Raw genomic sequence first — 12,976 nt, 5'->3', positions numbered from 1 at the left:
AGTTCAACTACAGGTCTTTTATTATTCCAAGGCCGAACTGAACAAGGTCGATCTGTGATCGAGAAGCGAATCGAAGCAAGGCGAGGGAGGTCGCTACAGCCCTTTTGTCGCTCTGCGACATGAGATCGGCGCCGCCGCACCAGGTCAGTCAGTCTGACCAGGTTAGCTAGCTCCCAAGCGCGGCAGCAAAGAAACCATTATTTCGATGAGCCACCCTCGGAGAAACTATAATCACAACGGACAACAGAACGCTGTAAAGCAATAGACTTCCATATTGCCTCAAGATCAGTTCGGCTGTTGGTGAACATCCAGGTAGCTGTTCCTCAAGCGTCAGGATGAAACTGGGGCCTGCTGGAGTCTCGATAGCGATGTGCCATATGTAGGCCTCGTCACCACCACCGCCACCATCACCACCATCATCGCCTTCGTGGTGATATGGTGTTTGGATACTCGCCGGGTGCGGGCGAAGGCCCGAGCCAGTCGCATCGTCAGCGACACCGCGCTCGACAAGCTCAAGCTAGTTGTTACAAGAATCGTATACATTTTCATCAAAATGAACCCTGTTTTGTCCGGATTTTAGAAAACCTCCAAATTATTCTTGGTATGTTGATACTTCCACACTGAAGAATTTAGCGAGGGGAATAAGAAGTGTATTTCAACCCCCGACTTGCGTTTTTGCATTCTTACTAACTTGTATTGTAGTACTGAAGTTGCTGGACAGCACTTCTGGACGGCCACACAGCTGCCCGATCATGTAGGCGCAGCATGCGTCGTCTTTTTGCTCCTTGCTCGGGCGCTGCGATCTGGGAACTTTCCAGCAAGAGGCCACGACTAGGTAGTGGAATTTAACTTGGCCAAACAGTTTTATCTCGAGTACCAACAGTGCGGTGACTCTTGCGGCGTTGAAGTTGAAGAAGTTGGATTGGAACGCATCCAACTTCGCTATAAGGAATACTTGTTGTGTACACGCCCAATGTCTGCTTATCAAGGCTCCCACCACCACACCTGACAATGAATCAAGGTCATCTTCGTCTTCAGATTCCTCTTCCCCTGATTCATTGTCTGGTGGCTGTTGATCTTCATCAGGTGATGAAGATACCCGTTGGCCATGTTGGGATGCTGGCAGCATGAATAATCGACTTCGGTGACCACCTTTTCCCATGATGGTAATCTCATCGAGGTTGAAATCAACGAAAGTGCTTAGATATGGGAAGCGAGATAAGTATTTTACGCCATACAGCTCGTAGTTATTCGCGCTCTTGAACAAACCCTTTGCCGTTAACACTGAGTACACTGTGCTTCTTGTCCACACAGTTGAGTCTATTTTTCAGTTTTGAATATCCGGCAAATTGTCGTCTCGGGTTGCATTCAAGATTGCAACCACGTCGGCCTGTCATTTTGCATTTGTTTGGAACCCATAGTAGATGAACCTGCCAGGAACTATTTTTTGTACATAGGCAGTGAGACTCGGGTCGAATATGTTATTTTGATGTAACTGGTGACTACATGTTATGGAAACTGGCGTTGACCTGTTTGTTTCCGTCCTCATTTTCAAACACAACTGCAGCTGTCCAAAGAACCCAAAGGGAGATTGTTAGTTGCGAATTTGATAAATTACCAATATGTGGTTTAACTCATAAGTTTCTTCCCACGTGCCTTGAGAGTGACTCTGGGTGGTAACTTGCGGCTTTGGAGGCTACCTTGGAACATTGTGCCTGTGATTTTGTATAATTCGTTACTTACCACAAGAATTGAATTCAATGAACAATAACAGATCAGTCATACGGTCACCCCAAAGCATGATCAACGTACTCAAGACGATACGCCTACATGCACATTTGGTGTTGAAGCTTCTCCGGCTTTACCCAAACGTTTTGTGCAGCCGATCTGGTCCTTCCTTCTCCCAAGTGCAAGTGTTCCACCCCTCTACTTCTCATCCGAGTCAAGCATCAATATGTCGTTCTCAACGGTTGATCAACACAGCCAGCTGATCTCGTACGGGTAATTCCCTCCTCGTGCTCCCCCTCCGCTGCCACCACCTCTCCCCTCTTGGTGTGAGTATACCTGCTTTTGGATCATAAATATAAATTTTAGAGCCATTGACTGACTGTATTTCAACTTGAGTTGAGCATTTATGTAAGCCTCACGCACCCTGAAGCAGTCAAGGTCCCTTATACTTACCTAGGCAACGAAGACGAAGAAATATGCGTCAAGAACGAAGAAAAGGAGGACAAAGCCAATGAATCTGGTGTGATCGTGGCCACTGCAGGCGTCATCACTATCATCGTCGTCGTCGTCATTTTCGTCGTCCTCTATCAAGGAGACGGGGCCGGCCGCTGAGCCCGATGACGATACAGTCGACGATGCGGACCTGATACCTCCACCGCCACCAGCCAAGCGTAAGCCCAATTTATCGTCTCCTATTCCTGCATGTTCCAGCGCTGACTATTCACGACAACAGCTACCGACTATGTGTCTGTAGAGCCTCGGGCGCTGAGGCCAGGGCTGGGACCAGAAATGTGATAGAGCAGTTGTGGGCAGCCAACACGATGGACAGCAACCATCGGCTAGAGGAGGTGGACTTTAGAACGGCACTCGAGGCATTCGACCGCGACCAAAACAAGCTGCAGCGTGAGCGCCTCAGCTCGATCCCCGAATTCGCTATCATGCGCCACCAGCTAATTGATGCGTACATTCTGTGGATGATGGGGGGGGGCTCTATCCTTGCGGCGCCTTCATGGCATGAGGTGGGCATCGGCAAAACCATCACTTCGATCGCTGAGTGTACCTGGATAAGCCTACTTACTATCGAAGGAAGCCGCATCTCCCGTCTGTATATCTTCCATATCCATCCTCACCGTGTCAAAGGAATACTGCCTCACGTTCTGCAAGTCACCGTACTCGTAGATTTCTTGATGCCGTGGATAAAACCACGCACCAAAAGTAGGACCTTGTGATAGCACTGACCCGCCTGATCCATCAAGAGCGGCAACTTTTGGCGTCAACTTGGTTAAGCGCTCAAAGCCGAGTGCCCAGTATCCTAAGGACGACGTAACTCTTTCTCATATCGAGAGTCCGTCAGCCCTTCCAGTCTGATTTGTGAACCTGATGCCGTGATCGTGGTAGCGAGATTGGGAGGGAATCTGAGCATGGGAGATAGGGCTCAGATTGGTCAGCTCTTCGAATACTTTGGTGGAGTAGGCAGCGCCGCTGGAGTGTTAAACGACCAGACGGCGGGAAAGGTTGAGAAAGAAGGCCGAATGCTAGTCCGCAGCGCTCCCGCGAGTCTTGGGAATGTACGCCAGAAACGCGAAGGTATTCGAACTATAGTCTCAATGGAACAATAGGGCTTGTTCCATTGCCTCTCGACGGGTATACTTGCAGATCTGACAAAAATGATATCGAGACGTCGTATGTTGCTATTTCGATACGAAGATCGACAACGCTTAATCGTGGAGACAGCCGTTTTACCCGGGGTGCTGGCAGCTTGGCAGGTACCATTTAGCTTACTGGACCTTGATAAATCTCGTGTTACAGCACGAGCAGGAGTAACAGAATACGACTTTTTACATAGGAATTTCTAGGTCCAACCAGTAAAAAGACGTGTCCCGATTGCCTGTGCCCATCTCACATGGACCATCATGCCTACTTGTACGTTATTCTGTTCCACGTTATGTCGGTGAAAAGGTTCTTCATCCTATCGGCCATGCAACTCCGGACCAGACTATCAGAGGATGGTTTGCGGATGAATGGCAATGCAGGTAGGTATTGAATATAGCAATGTTCAGACATGCAGCGCATATGTAAGCGTGCTGGCCATGCCGTACTCACACAACCTCGAAGCATTTGCCTTCAATTCTCAAGGACGGAGGATGCGTGCTCGAGTACTCTCGAGTATGGCACGCCAAGGCCACGTAGCAGGGCCCACAGCATGGATCCGGGCACGGCAGGTCAGTGGCACTGCCGCTGAAAGTTTGATTGTTCCCAGCTGCCACTGTTTCTTCAGCGCATGTCACGTCGTTTGGGGCTGCTGTTGAATGCTGGAGGGACCCCTACTACCCCCTTTCCCCCTCTAACCCTCTCCTAGCGGCGCAAATGCAGCCTGCGCAGCCCAAGGCCCATTATCCTGGTGCTTGTCACTTGGGCGCCAGTGTGCATAGTCGGTAGGGTAGTCTGTGTCTCATCAAACATTCAGGGGGCCGATGTCCTATTCAGGTTACACCTGTCTTGGACAGCAGCTGAAAAGCTGGAGAATGTAGCCTGGTCGGTAAACTTGCCGTTTTTTTAATAGATATGGGGAGGGCTAGATGGAGAAGAAAAGTTCTGAACCCCGAGCCCGAATGCATGTATCCTCGAATAATGAATGAAATTGATGCATGGATTTTGGGAGTCCTCCCAGGAACGTTAGACCTAGTCACGCACGCTCATCTATTGGCCGTCTTTCCCATCCTGCCTGCCCTGCTTGGAGGGTGGGTGAGTTGGAGAGCAGAGAGCTGACCAGGCTATCTAGTCTAGCAATGTTCGATTGATCGCTTCCGCTTCGCTGCACTGTAACACAAGCCAAGAGACTTGGTCGTCCGCTGCGCTGTACTCCCCTTCCTTTTTTACCCCCGCGGAGCCGGCGACACAGCGATACGTAGGAAATAGGTAAACACGAATACAAACCTGTTTGTTTCACATCGTTCTTATTTTCCTGCATGCTCTCTCTCCCTTCGCCGCGATCCCTTTCGAAAGTGCTTCAGCCTTTTTTTTACGAAATGATTTAACGCCCCCTTTGTTCCACGTCTTCGCCAAGCTGCATATACTTCGACTAGGAACAACGGGTCCTAATTGGCCCCCCCTATCGGCCACCCAGCGCTCAATCGCATTGACCGGGTCCTCTATTTGACATTTGCCCTAGAACACCCTCCGTACCTCAATCTCTTCCCTTCAACACCTACAGGTCCTTATCTGTTTTTTCTTCGTTATACACCATTGTAGCGAGGATTTGGACAAAATGGCGGCCGGAAACGCACGTATCGTGCGATACGTTCTGTTTGCCTTTTTTGTACGTTTCCACCGATCCGAACTTCCTGAATCGCTCCCCCAGTGCTAACACTAACTGCCGTCTCAAGTTTGTTGCTGTTCTCTATTTTATGTCCCACTCGACATACCAAGGCGTGCCACTCAAACCAGAATCATTCGGAGCCGGGCGCGGATCGACTGCGAGCGGAAATGGCAAGGCGGGTGATGGTGGGATGACGGGAGCGGGCACGAAAGGCTCCGACATTCAGAAGGAGGAGGCCTTGTTGAAGAACGGCGCCAGCGACAGCAGCAAGCCGAACGTTGGCTCGTCCCCGAAGGGCACCACCAGCGGCTCCAACTCCGGCATCGCCGTCTCCAAGCAAGACCTGTCCGAGGCCCCAATGGCCCTGCACCCCTCAGATGCCGGTTGGGACAACCTCATGGGCACCGCCCCCGGCCCTCGTATGAACGCCACTTTCGTCACCCTTGCCCGCAACAGCGATATCTGGGACATTGCCCGCTCTATTCGCCAGGTCGAGGATCGATTCAACAAACGCTACAACTACGACTGGGTCTTCCTGAACGACAAGCCTTTCGATGCCACCTTCAAGAAGGTCACCACTTCGTTGGTCTCCGGCAAGACGCACTACGGCGAGATCCCCACACGAGCACTGGTCCTTCCCCGAATTCATCGACCAGGACAAGGCCAAGAAGGTGCGCGAGGATATGGCGCAGCGCAAGATCATCTACGGCGACTCGGTCAGCTACCGCCACATGTGCCGCTTCGAGTCCGGCTTCTTCTTCCGCCAGCCTCTGATGATGAACTACGAATGGTACTGGCGTGTCGAGCCCAGCATCGAGCTCTTCTGCGACGTCCACTACGACCCCTTCCGCTTCATGGCTGAGAACAAGAAGAAGTACAGCTTCGTGCTCAGCTTGTACGAATACGTCGAGACGATTCCCACGCTCTGGGACAGCGTCAAGAAATTCATGAAGAACCACCCGGAGCACATTGCTAAGGACAACTCCATGGCATTCCTCAGTGACGACGGTGGTGAAACCTACAACCACTGCCACATGGTAAGTAACTTACCCATATCTTGGCCACGTTCAACTGCGACACAAGATGCTAACTTTATTTTAGTGGTCCAACTTCGAGGTCGGCAACCTTAACTGGCTGCGCTCCAAGGCATACGTCGATTTCTTCGAGTCTCTGGACAAGGATGGTGGCTTTTTCTACGAGCGATGGGGCGATGCTCCCGTCCACTCGATCGCCGCCGGTCTCTTGCTCAAGAAGGAGGAGATCCACTTCTTCAACGATATCGCCTATTATCACGTGCCCTTCACCCATTGCCCGACAGGCGAGAAAACACGACTGGACCTCCGCTGCCATTGCAACCCCAAGGACAACTTTGACTGGAAGGGCTATTCCTGTAGGTATCCGTATTCCGTTGATTTCACATGCCTCCGGCTAACCAACGTCTAACAGGCACATCGCGATACTTCGACCTCAACGGTCTGGAGAAGCCGGAAGGCTACGAGAACCAGCAAGACTAGAGAATGACAAAAAGAATGATGTAGTTTCTGTATAACATAGAAGTCATGCTAATTTCCTTCTACTGACGAATTCGAATTATGTGCATCCAATGGTTCAAAGGGGAACGGACACATCAAACGGTGGTGTGTGGGCAGGCGTCAATGGGGTCCCAATTGGAGAACGTGGTAGCCAAAGGGGTTTCTTCTGTACATATCTCCTTTCAGACACTGCCATCTCAGAAACAGCTCCTTTTGATGTCTGCTTAATCTATGATATAATATACAACACGTGATGTACAGGTGAAGATCCGCATCCGATGCCTTATATCATATACGGCGCCCCTGATGCTTGCTGCCCGCCTCTAGTCGTCTATCTTAGTAGACGTGTCCTTAAGATCCCACTGAGGCCTTCTTTGGCTTCTTGGTGCCGTACTTGCTGCGACTTGACGAACGGTTGGCCACACCACCCTATGTATCAATATTAGCGAATTGTGTCTCCAGATCATGCTACCCAGTATAAGGGGTTCTCGATTTCTCTCGAGGCTGCAACAGTCCCTCCATTGGTTCTCTCAATGGAGTTTCCACATAGCAAATAGAAGAAGAAGAGTATAGAAGAGTCAGGGGGCTAGCTCACCAGATCCAACGAGCCTCGCACCAGATGGTACCGCACACCGGGGCAATCCTGGGAGCGGCCGCCGCGAACCAGGACGACGCTGTGCTGCTGGATGTTGTGGCCCTCGCCGGGGATGTAGGCCGTGATCATGCGGCCGCTGCTGAGGCGCACACGGGCCGTCTTGCGCTCGCCCGAGTTGGGCTTCTTGGGCCGCGTGATGCCGACCTTGAGGCACACGCCCTTCTGCTGCGGCGACCGCGTCTCGGCCAGGGCCGGGGACACGGCGTGGCGGGCTCGCTTGCCTTTCTTGTGGCAGCCTCGAATGGCCTGCATTATCGTCGCTTGCGGCGCCGGCGTGCTGGAGAAGCTGCGCATTGTGGTCGTCGTGAGCATCTTGGAGGCGACGCTCGGCGTCATGGTGGCTGGCCTCCGTGCCAGTGTCGGCATGAGGTATCGGAAGAACGGCGTGGCCATGGTTGCGACGGCGGTGAGGTTCGGGGTTTCGTCTTGAAAATGGGACACCCAAAGCAACTCAGATATCCGTCAATCCGATCCCTATGCGCTCTCAATGCAGCGATACCAATTGATTCTCAATTTGCCAGTAGCTCCAAGCCACACTCTGCTTTCTCGAAGTGTGGCTGATATCGGCGTTAAACCTGTCCGTTCCTCCGTCCAGCCTGTCGTCCTAGCGTTCCATTCACATGCCAAATAGGAAGGTGGGCAATTTTCTGTTCCCCCGCCACCACCTTGGGCCGGATCTGACGCCCATCTCGCTCTCTCCTTGCTCCTTGCTTTACCCCAGACTTCGGTCCGGCAACTTTTAGTGGCTAGCCTCGGCTGAGGCTACGCTCGGGGAATGCGCCCTGGAGTCTGACTTGTAGTCGGCAAAGGCGACATTTGAAACCTCTACTCATCATCACTTTAGAGAGTATTTTTACTGTTGATTTCTCGAGCCTGCCTACGACATCTTGTCTTGTTTGTTGTAGTATATCTTTAAATATTCTTGTTGTCAGTATAACCTGTCCACCATGTCCTCAATTGCACGAGCCCTCCGGCCTGCGTTGCGGCAGGGCCGGGGCGTTGCAACCAAACTTTCTTCCACCCCACGATGCAACCGAGCCGTCAGGCCTTTCAATGTTTCCCACCAGCAGTACGTTGTACCCGAATTCCCAACCGTCGTTGCAATCAATGTCTAACAGTACGAAGAACAAGATGCCTCTCGGCCACGCCCCGCCGTCTCAATGACATAACCGACATCCCGCCGACGCCCATAGACCATCTCTCCGAGGTTGAGCTTGCGATGAAAGAGACTGTTGCAAAGTTTGCCAACGACGTGATATTACCAAAGGTCCGTGACATGGACGAGGCCGAGAAGATGGACCCGGCGTTGGTAGAGCAGCTGTTCGAGCAGGGCCTCATGGGCGTCGAGATTCCCGAGGAGTACGGAGGCGCCGGCATGAACTTCACGGCCGCCATTGTGGGCATCGAAGAGCTGGCGCGCGTGGATCCCTCGGTATCCGTCATGGTCGACGTCCACAACACACTGGTGAACACCGCCATCATCAAGTGGGGCAGCACCGCCCTCAAGAAGAAGTACCTTCCCGCGCTGGCCACCAAGACGGTGGGCAGTTTCTGCCTCTCGGAGCCGGTGTCGGGCTCCGACGCCTTCGCCCTGGCCACCAAGGCCACCAAGACGGCCGACGGGTACAAGATTTCGGGCAGCAAGATGTGGATCACCAACTCGATGGAGGCCGACTTCTTCATCGTCTTCGCCAACCTCGACGCCAGCAAGGGCTACCGGGGCATCACCGCCTTCGTCATGGACAAGGACACCCCGGGATTCAGCATCGCGAAAAAAGAAAAGAAGCTGGGTATCAAGGCTAGCTCGACTTGCGCCATCAACTTCGACGACGTCGAGATCCCCAAGGAGAACCTCTTGGGCGAGGAGGGCAAGGGCTACCAGTACGCTATCGGCCTGCTGAACGAGGGTCGCATCGGCATCGCGGCGCAGATGACTGGTCTGGCCCTGGGCGCCTGGGAGAACGCCGTCAAGTACGTCTGGAACGACCGCAAGCAGTTCGGCCAGCTCGTCGGCGAGTTCCAGGGCATGCAGCACCAGATCGCCCAGTCCTACACGGAGATCGCGGCCGCCCGCGCGCTCGTGTACAACGCCGCGCGCAAGAAGGAGGCGGGCCAGAACTTTGTTCAGGACGCCGCCATGGCCAAGCTCTACGCGTCCCAGGTCGCTGGCCGTGTCTCCGGCCTGGCGATCGAGTGGATGGGCGGCATGGGCTTTGTCCGCGAGGGTCTGGCCGAGAAGTTCTGGCGAGACAGCAAGATTGGCGCCATCTACGAAGGCACGAGCAACATCCAGCTCAACACCATCGCTAAGCTGCTGCAGAAGGAGTACACTTCATGAGTGGTCTTGTCGGGAAAATAAAAGGGGTGCTTGCGCCTCATCCCCATGTCTAAAAGGCGTTCTGGTCAGCATGGGTCTTTCGGTGCTTGGCTGCCATGTGCTTTAAGGGAGTTTGTTAGATCCAGATCCGTTTCTTTGTGACGTGGTGTAGACTAGAATACAATCAAAACTCGTGCTCTCCAAGTTACGTGCCACCCACGTTATCTCCCTTTGTTTCCATTAGCCGACTTGATTGAGGGTGATGATGGCTAGAATTGACAGCAAATTCGTATGCGTTATGGCTATTATCTTTTCCTACTTCTCTCGTCATTTCCTCTCTATCTCCCGGCCCAAGTTCACCCCCACGACTGCCACGTCCCATGGAAAGTCCAAAGCTTGAGCACTCACCCAACCACCCGATGGGCCAAAGTATAACCTCACCTCTTGGGTTTATAAGCCAATATATTGCAATACTCCTTTGACCGGGCTGGTGTAGCCTAGCGGTAGTATCATTAGTTATATACTTAAAGGCAAGAGGGTTCGATTCCCTCTGCGGTTACTATCTCTTTTTTTTTTTCGCCCTCTCATTTTCTTCCACTTCCCCCTTCCTTTCTTATTGTCCTTTTCCCTCTCGGCCCCTTTCCCACGCATGTACAATACAGTAAGTACTATGGGTGGTCTCAGTCCATACTTTAGCAGCACATATCCACCAACAACCCACGGCGTGTTCGCGAGCCCTCCCCACAACCCTGGGCAAAGCGTGAGCTTGTGAGGTCTGCCCGTAAGCTCATTGGGAACGGCGCATGCCTAAGACTATCGTCGGGTCGTGGCTAGCCAATGATACAACCCCGAAACTTAGCAGGGCCTCAGGGCTGCTGACTGGAATCGGATGCTGGGTTCCGAGGTTACCAAAAGCTTGGCTATGGACAGTTGCTCTGTCTCATTGAATGGAATGAGACCCGCCTCTTCTTATACCCCGTGCTGATGTCTTAGCAGGGCTGTTCAAGGTATGGCAATGTCGATTGCAGCTCCAAAAGGTGATCTCCACGACGGCGTCCGGGCATCACCAGGCCATCATCGCGGTGATCCGTTCACAGAAGAAGAAGTAATAGACTTCGAGGCTGCCATAGCTTGGTCGCGGGGTTAGACTTTAGGGGGCAGACATCCTAGACAGACACCGATGGATGAGAGTCTATGGCCCAGCTCAGAACCATTGTGTGTGACCCCGACTCAGATAGGGGTTGGCTTCATATGTTTCGGTGGTCACGAGTATTGTCGAATATGTGGCTCTTATCAGATCCCACGTGCCTCAGCCTGTCCGGGGCCCAGATTGCTTAATAGTAGGCTTCTCACTATTTGCTACCTGAAGTAAACATTACTTAAAGACAGTCGGGTATCAGTGAAACCAACACCTTTCCCTAAAACTCAAGACCAAATCGCAAGTAACAACCAAATACAGTTTTCTCTCCAAGAACCCACAGCCACAACTGATCCCGTCCAAAACGCCTTGCTCAATGAAGATAGCCCATGAAAGTGTTGAAATCACTCACCCCGAAAAGAGGTCGGATGGATGACTGTCTAAGGAGCCAGATCCCAGCCTCATTCCCGGACCCCCCCTTTTTTTGTCTGTCTCTCGTTTCTTCCATCAAGCCCCCGCCGCCGCCGCCGTCCTCCAGCCCACCGAGTCCCCGTACCCGGGCAGCGCATGGCGCTCGAACTCGACCTCGGGCACGTAGAGGGTGCGGGGCCGCAAGAAGGCCTCGGCCTCGGCCTCCTCCATGGCCGCCTCGAACGAAGGCGGGCGGGTCCCGTCGCCCGCCGGGTCCGCGCCGCCGTCCGGCTCGACCCCTATCTGCAGCGGCACGCCCAGCGTCGTCTTGGCGCTGCTGCTGCCGCCGCCCGACGCAACCGTCACCGTCAGCCACAGCACGTACACGCGCGACACGATGCACGAGTGGAACGTCGGCACGAACATGCGCTTGTGCGTCGGGAGCTGCACGGGCACTTGGATCGACGCTGTGTGGCAGACCGAAGGGGACGAGGACGGCTTCGAAGCGCTGCTCTTGCTGCTGCTGCTGCTGCTGCTCCACCGTCGGCCGCTGGGGACGGAGTGGTCCGAGTGGTCGGCGGCCATGTCGCTGCCGTACCCGGAGTCCCGCCGGGCTGGCGCGGCGGAGATGGGCTGTTTCCTCCACTCGACGCCTTCGACGGCCGTGGTGCCGAGGGACGTGTTGTAGGTGTAGGACCCGCGGCCTTCGGCCCCGTACGTGCGGACCCAGTTTCCCATGTTGGGGAGGTCCTTGATAGCCCCGGACCCAAAGAAGGTCACGGCGGAGACTTTGGATGTGACTTCGGTGACTTTGGGTAGAGAGTGTGAAGAAGAAGAAGAAGGAGACGATTCGTACGTGAGGTCGATCCGCGCACTGGTCGCCGTCCCGGTGCTGCCGTCCGGGCTCAGCATGACGGCCCCCGGCTGCGCCGCGGTCAACGTGACCTTGCCCGTCTTGGGCGACAGGATCGACTTGCGCACCGACTTGGTCTTGCTCATGGTGTAGAGGCTGTCGCCCGGCGTGATGTTCAGCGGCGGCTGCTCCGAGAACGCAGGCAGGACGTTGAAGGCCTGCGAGGCCTCGAGGATGCGCGTGCGCTTCTTGCCCAGCTCCTCGTCGCGGTACAGGCGCGCGCGGATGGTGTACTCGACGCGCGCCATGTCGGGCGCCATGTCGTCCCTGTCCCAAGAGGAGGAGGAGGAGGAGGAAGACGAAAAGGGGACGCCCCCGAGGCTGGGCGGGATGCACAGGTGGTGCCCGCTCACGGCCTCGGACTCGATCCGGTGGCTGCACGCGCTCAGGGTGAGGTAGCTGGGGACGACGAAGTTGAAGGGGACGGCGTAGACGCGGCCGGCCTCGTAGACGCGCGGGACCGGGTAGGCGGCGTCCGGGATGGGCATCTCCAGCCGGAGGAAGGTGTGCTGCGTCGCCGAGGGCGCGTGCACGCCGTCCAGCCGCGTCTGGCTGACGCCCATGAGCAGCACCTGCAGCGAGTCGAACCGCGTGTCCCGCGCCGGCCGGATCACGACGTGGCCCGACAGGCCCGACCCGGACGTGTACGCCTTCGCGCTGTAGTGGTGGTCCAGACGCACTTCCATGGCGCTGCTGGGCATCCCGTGCGCGGCGGCCGCGGCGCTGAGCTTCCGGTTGAGGCCGGCTAGCACGCCCGCCGCGAAGCCGTTGGTGTTGGCGGAGGTGATGGACATGTTGCTGTGTGAAGACGTCGCCCGGTTTCCTCGGGCTTTACAGGCTGCTGTCTCTTATTGATTGCCTGGCTGCCTCATATGCCTAATAAAGGAGGTCCGGCGTCGTCCCTACAATAGTAGCACTGCTGCGGGGTTGATGGTGGTGGTTGTGGTGGTGGTGGTGTATTGC

General features: G+C 54.5%; 6 protein-coding genes across 6 annotated transcripts; 3 read left to right on the top strand and 3 right to left on the bottom strand.

The window, feature by feature from the left end:
- Nucleotides 1-166: 166 nt before the first annotated feature.
- Nucleotides 167-1,162, bottom strand: PG998_003111 (uncharacterized protein; the record flags this gene model as incomplete). Its single annotated transcript, XM_066869929.1, has 3 exons — nucleotides 167-517; nucleotides 692-942; nucleotides 1,006-1,162. The coding sequence occupies 3 exons, from the start codon at nucleotides 1,160-1,162 to the stop codon at nucleotides 167-169; spliced, it is 759 nt and encodes a 252-aa protein (XP_066733679.1).
- Nucleotides 1,163-1,954: 792 nt separating this feature from the next.
- Nucleotides 1,955-2,340, top strand: PG998_003110 (uncharacterized protein; the record flags this gene model as incomplete). The annotated part of the gene is made up of 2 exons (XM_066869928.1): nucleotides 1,955-2,001; nucleotides 2,142-2,340. The coding sequence occupies 2 exons, from the start codon at nucleotides 1,955-1,957 to the stop codon at nucleotides 2,338-2,340; spliced, it is 246 nt and encodes an 81-aa protein (XP_066733678.1).
- A 2,533-nt stretch (nucleotides 2,341-4,873) lies between these two features.
- Nucleotides 4,874-6,561, top strand: PG998_003109 (alpha- mannosyltransferase ktr1 protein; the record flags this gene model as incomplete). The annotated part of the gene is made up of 5 exons (XM_066869927.1): nucleotides 4,874-5,047; nucleotides 5,115-5,678; nucleotides 5,704-6,084; nucleotides 6,149-6,437; nucleotides 6,494-6,561. Exons 1-5 carry the CDS (start codon nucleotides 4,997-4,999, stop codon nucleotides 6,559-6,561), a joined length of 1,353 nt encoding a protein of 450 aa, XP_066733677.1. The 5' UTR covers nucleotides 4,874-4,996.
- Nucleotides 6,562-6,930: 369 nt separating this feature from the next.
- On the bottom strand, nucleotides 6,931-7,627 carry PG998_003108 (mitochondrial 37S ribosomal protein uS12m; the record flags this gene model as incomplete). The annotated part of the gene is made up of 2 exons (XM_066869926.1): nucleotides 6,931-7,008; nucleotides 7,175-7,627. The coding sequence occupies 2 exons, from the start codon at nucleotides 7,625-7,627 to the stop codon at nucleotides 6,931-6,933; spliced, it is 531 nt and encodes a 176-aa protein (XP_066733676.1).
- A 554-nt stretch (nucleotides 7,628-8,181) lies between these two features.
- On the top strand, nucleotides 8,182-9,572 carry PG998_003107 (acyl-CoA dehydrogenase; the record flags this gene model as incomplete). Its single annotated transcript, XM_066869925.1, has 2 exons — nucleotides 8,182-8,303; nucleotides 8,366-9,572. 2 exons carry the CDS (start codon nucleotides 8,182-8,184, stop codon nucleotides 9,570-9,572), a joined length of 1,329 nt encoding a protein of 442 aa, XP_066733675.1.
- Nucleotides 9,573-11,196: 1,624 nt separating this feature from the next.
- Nucleotides 11,197-12,807, bottom strand: PG998_003106 (uncharacterized protein; the record flags this gene model as incomplete). The annotated part of the gene is made up of 1 exon (XM_066869924.1): nucleotides 11,197-12,807. One exon carries the CDS (start codon nucleotides 12,805-12,807, stop codon nucleotides 11,197-11,199), a length of 1,611 nt encoding a protein of 536 aa, XP_066733674.1.
- Nucleotides 12,808-12,976: the final 169 nt, after the last annotated feature.

Source organism: Apiospora kogelbergensis, assembly GCF_038363985.1.
Source record: "Apiospora kogelbergensis strain CBS 113332 chromosome Unknown utg000002l_segment0_segment0, whole genome shotgun sequence".
Taxonomy (NCBI): Eukaryota; Fungi; Ascomycota; class Sordariomycetes; order Amphisphaeriales; family Apiosporaceae; genus Apiospora; species Apiospora kogelbergensis.
The sequence above is the reverse complement of the archived record's forward strand: the minus strand, read 5'-3'. Positions and strand labels throughout refer to the sequence as shown.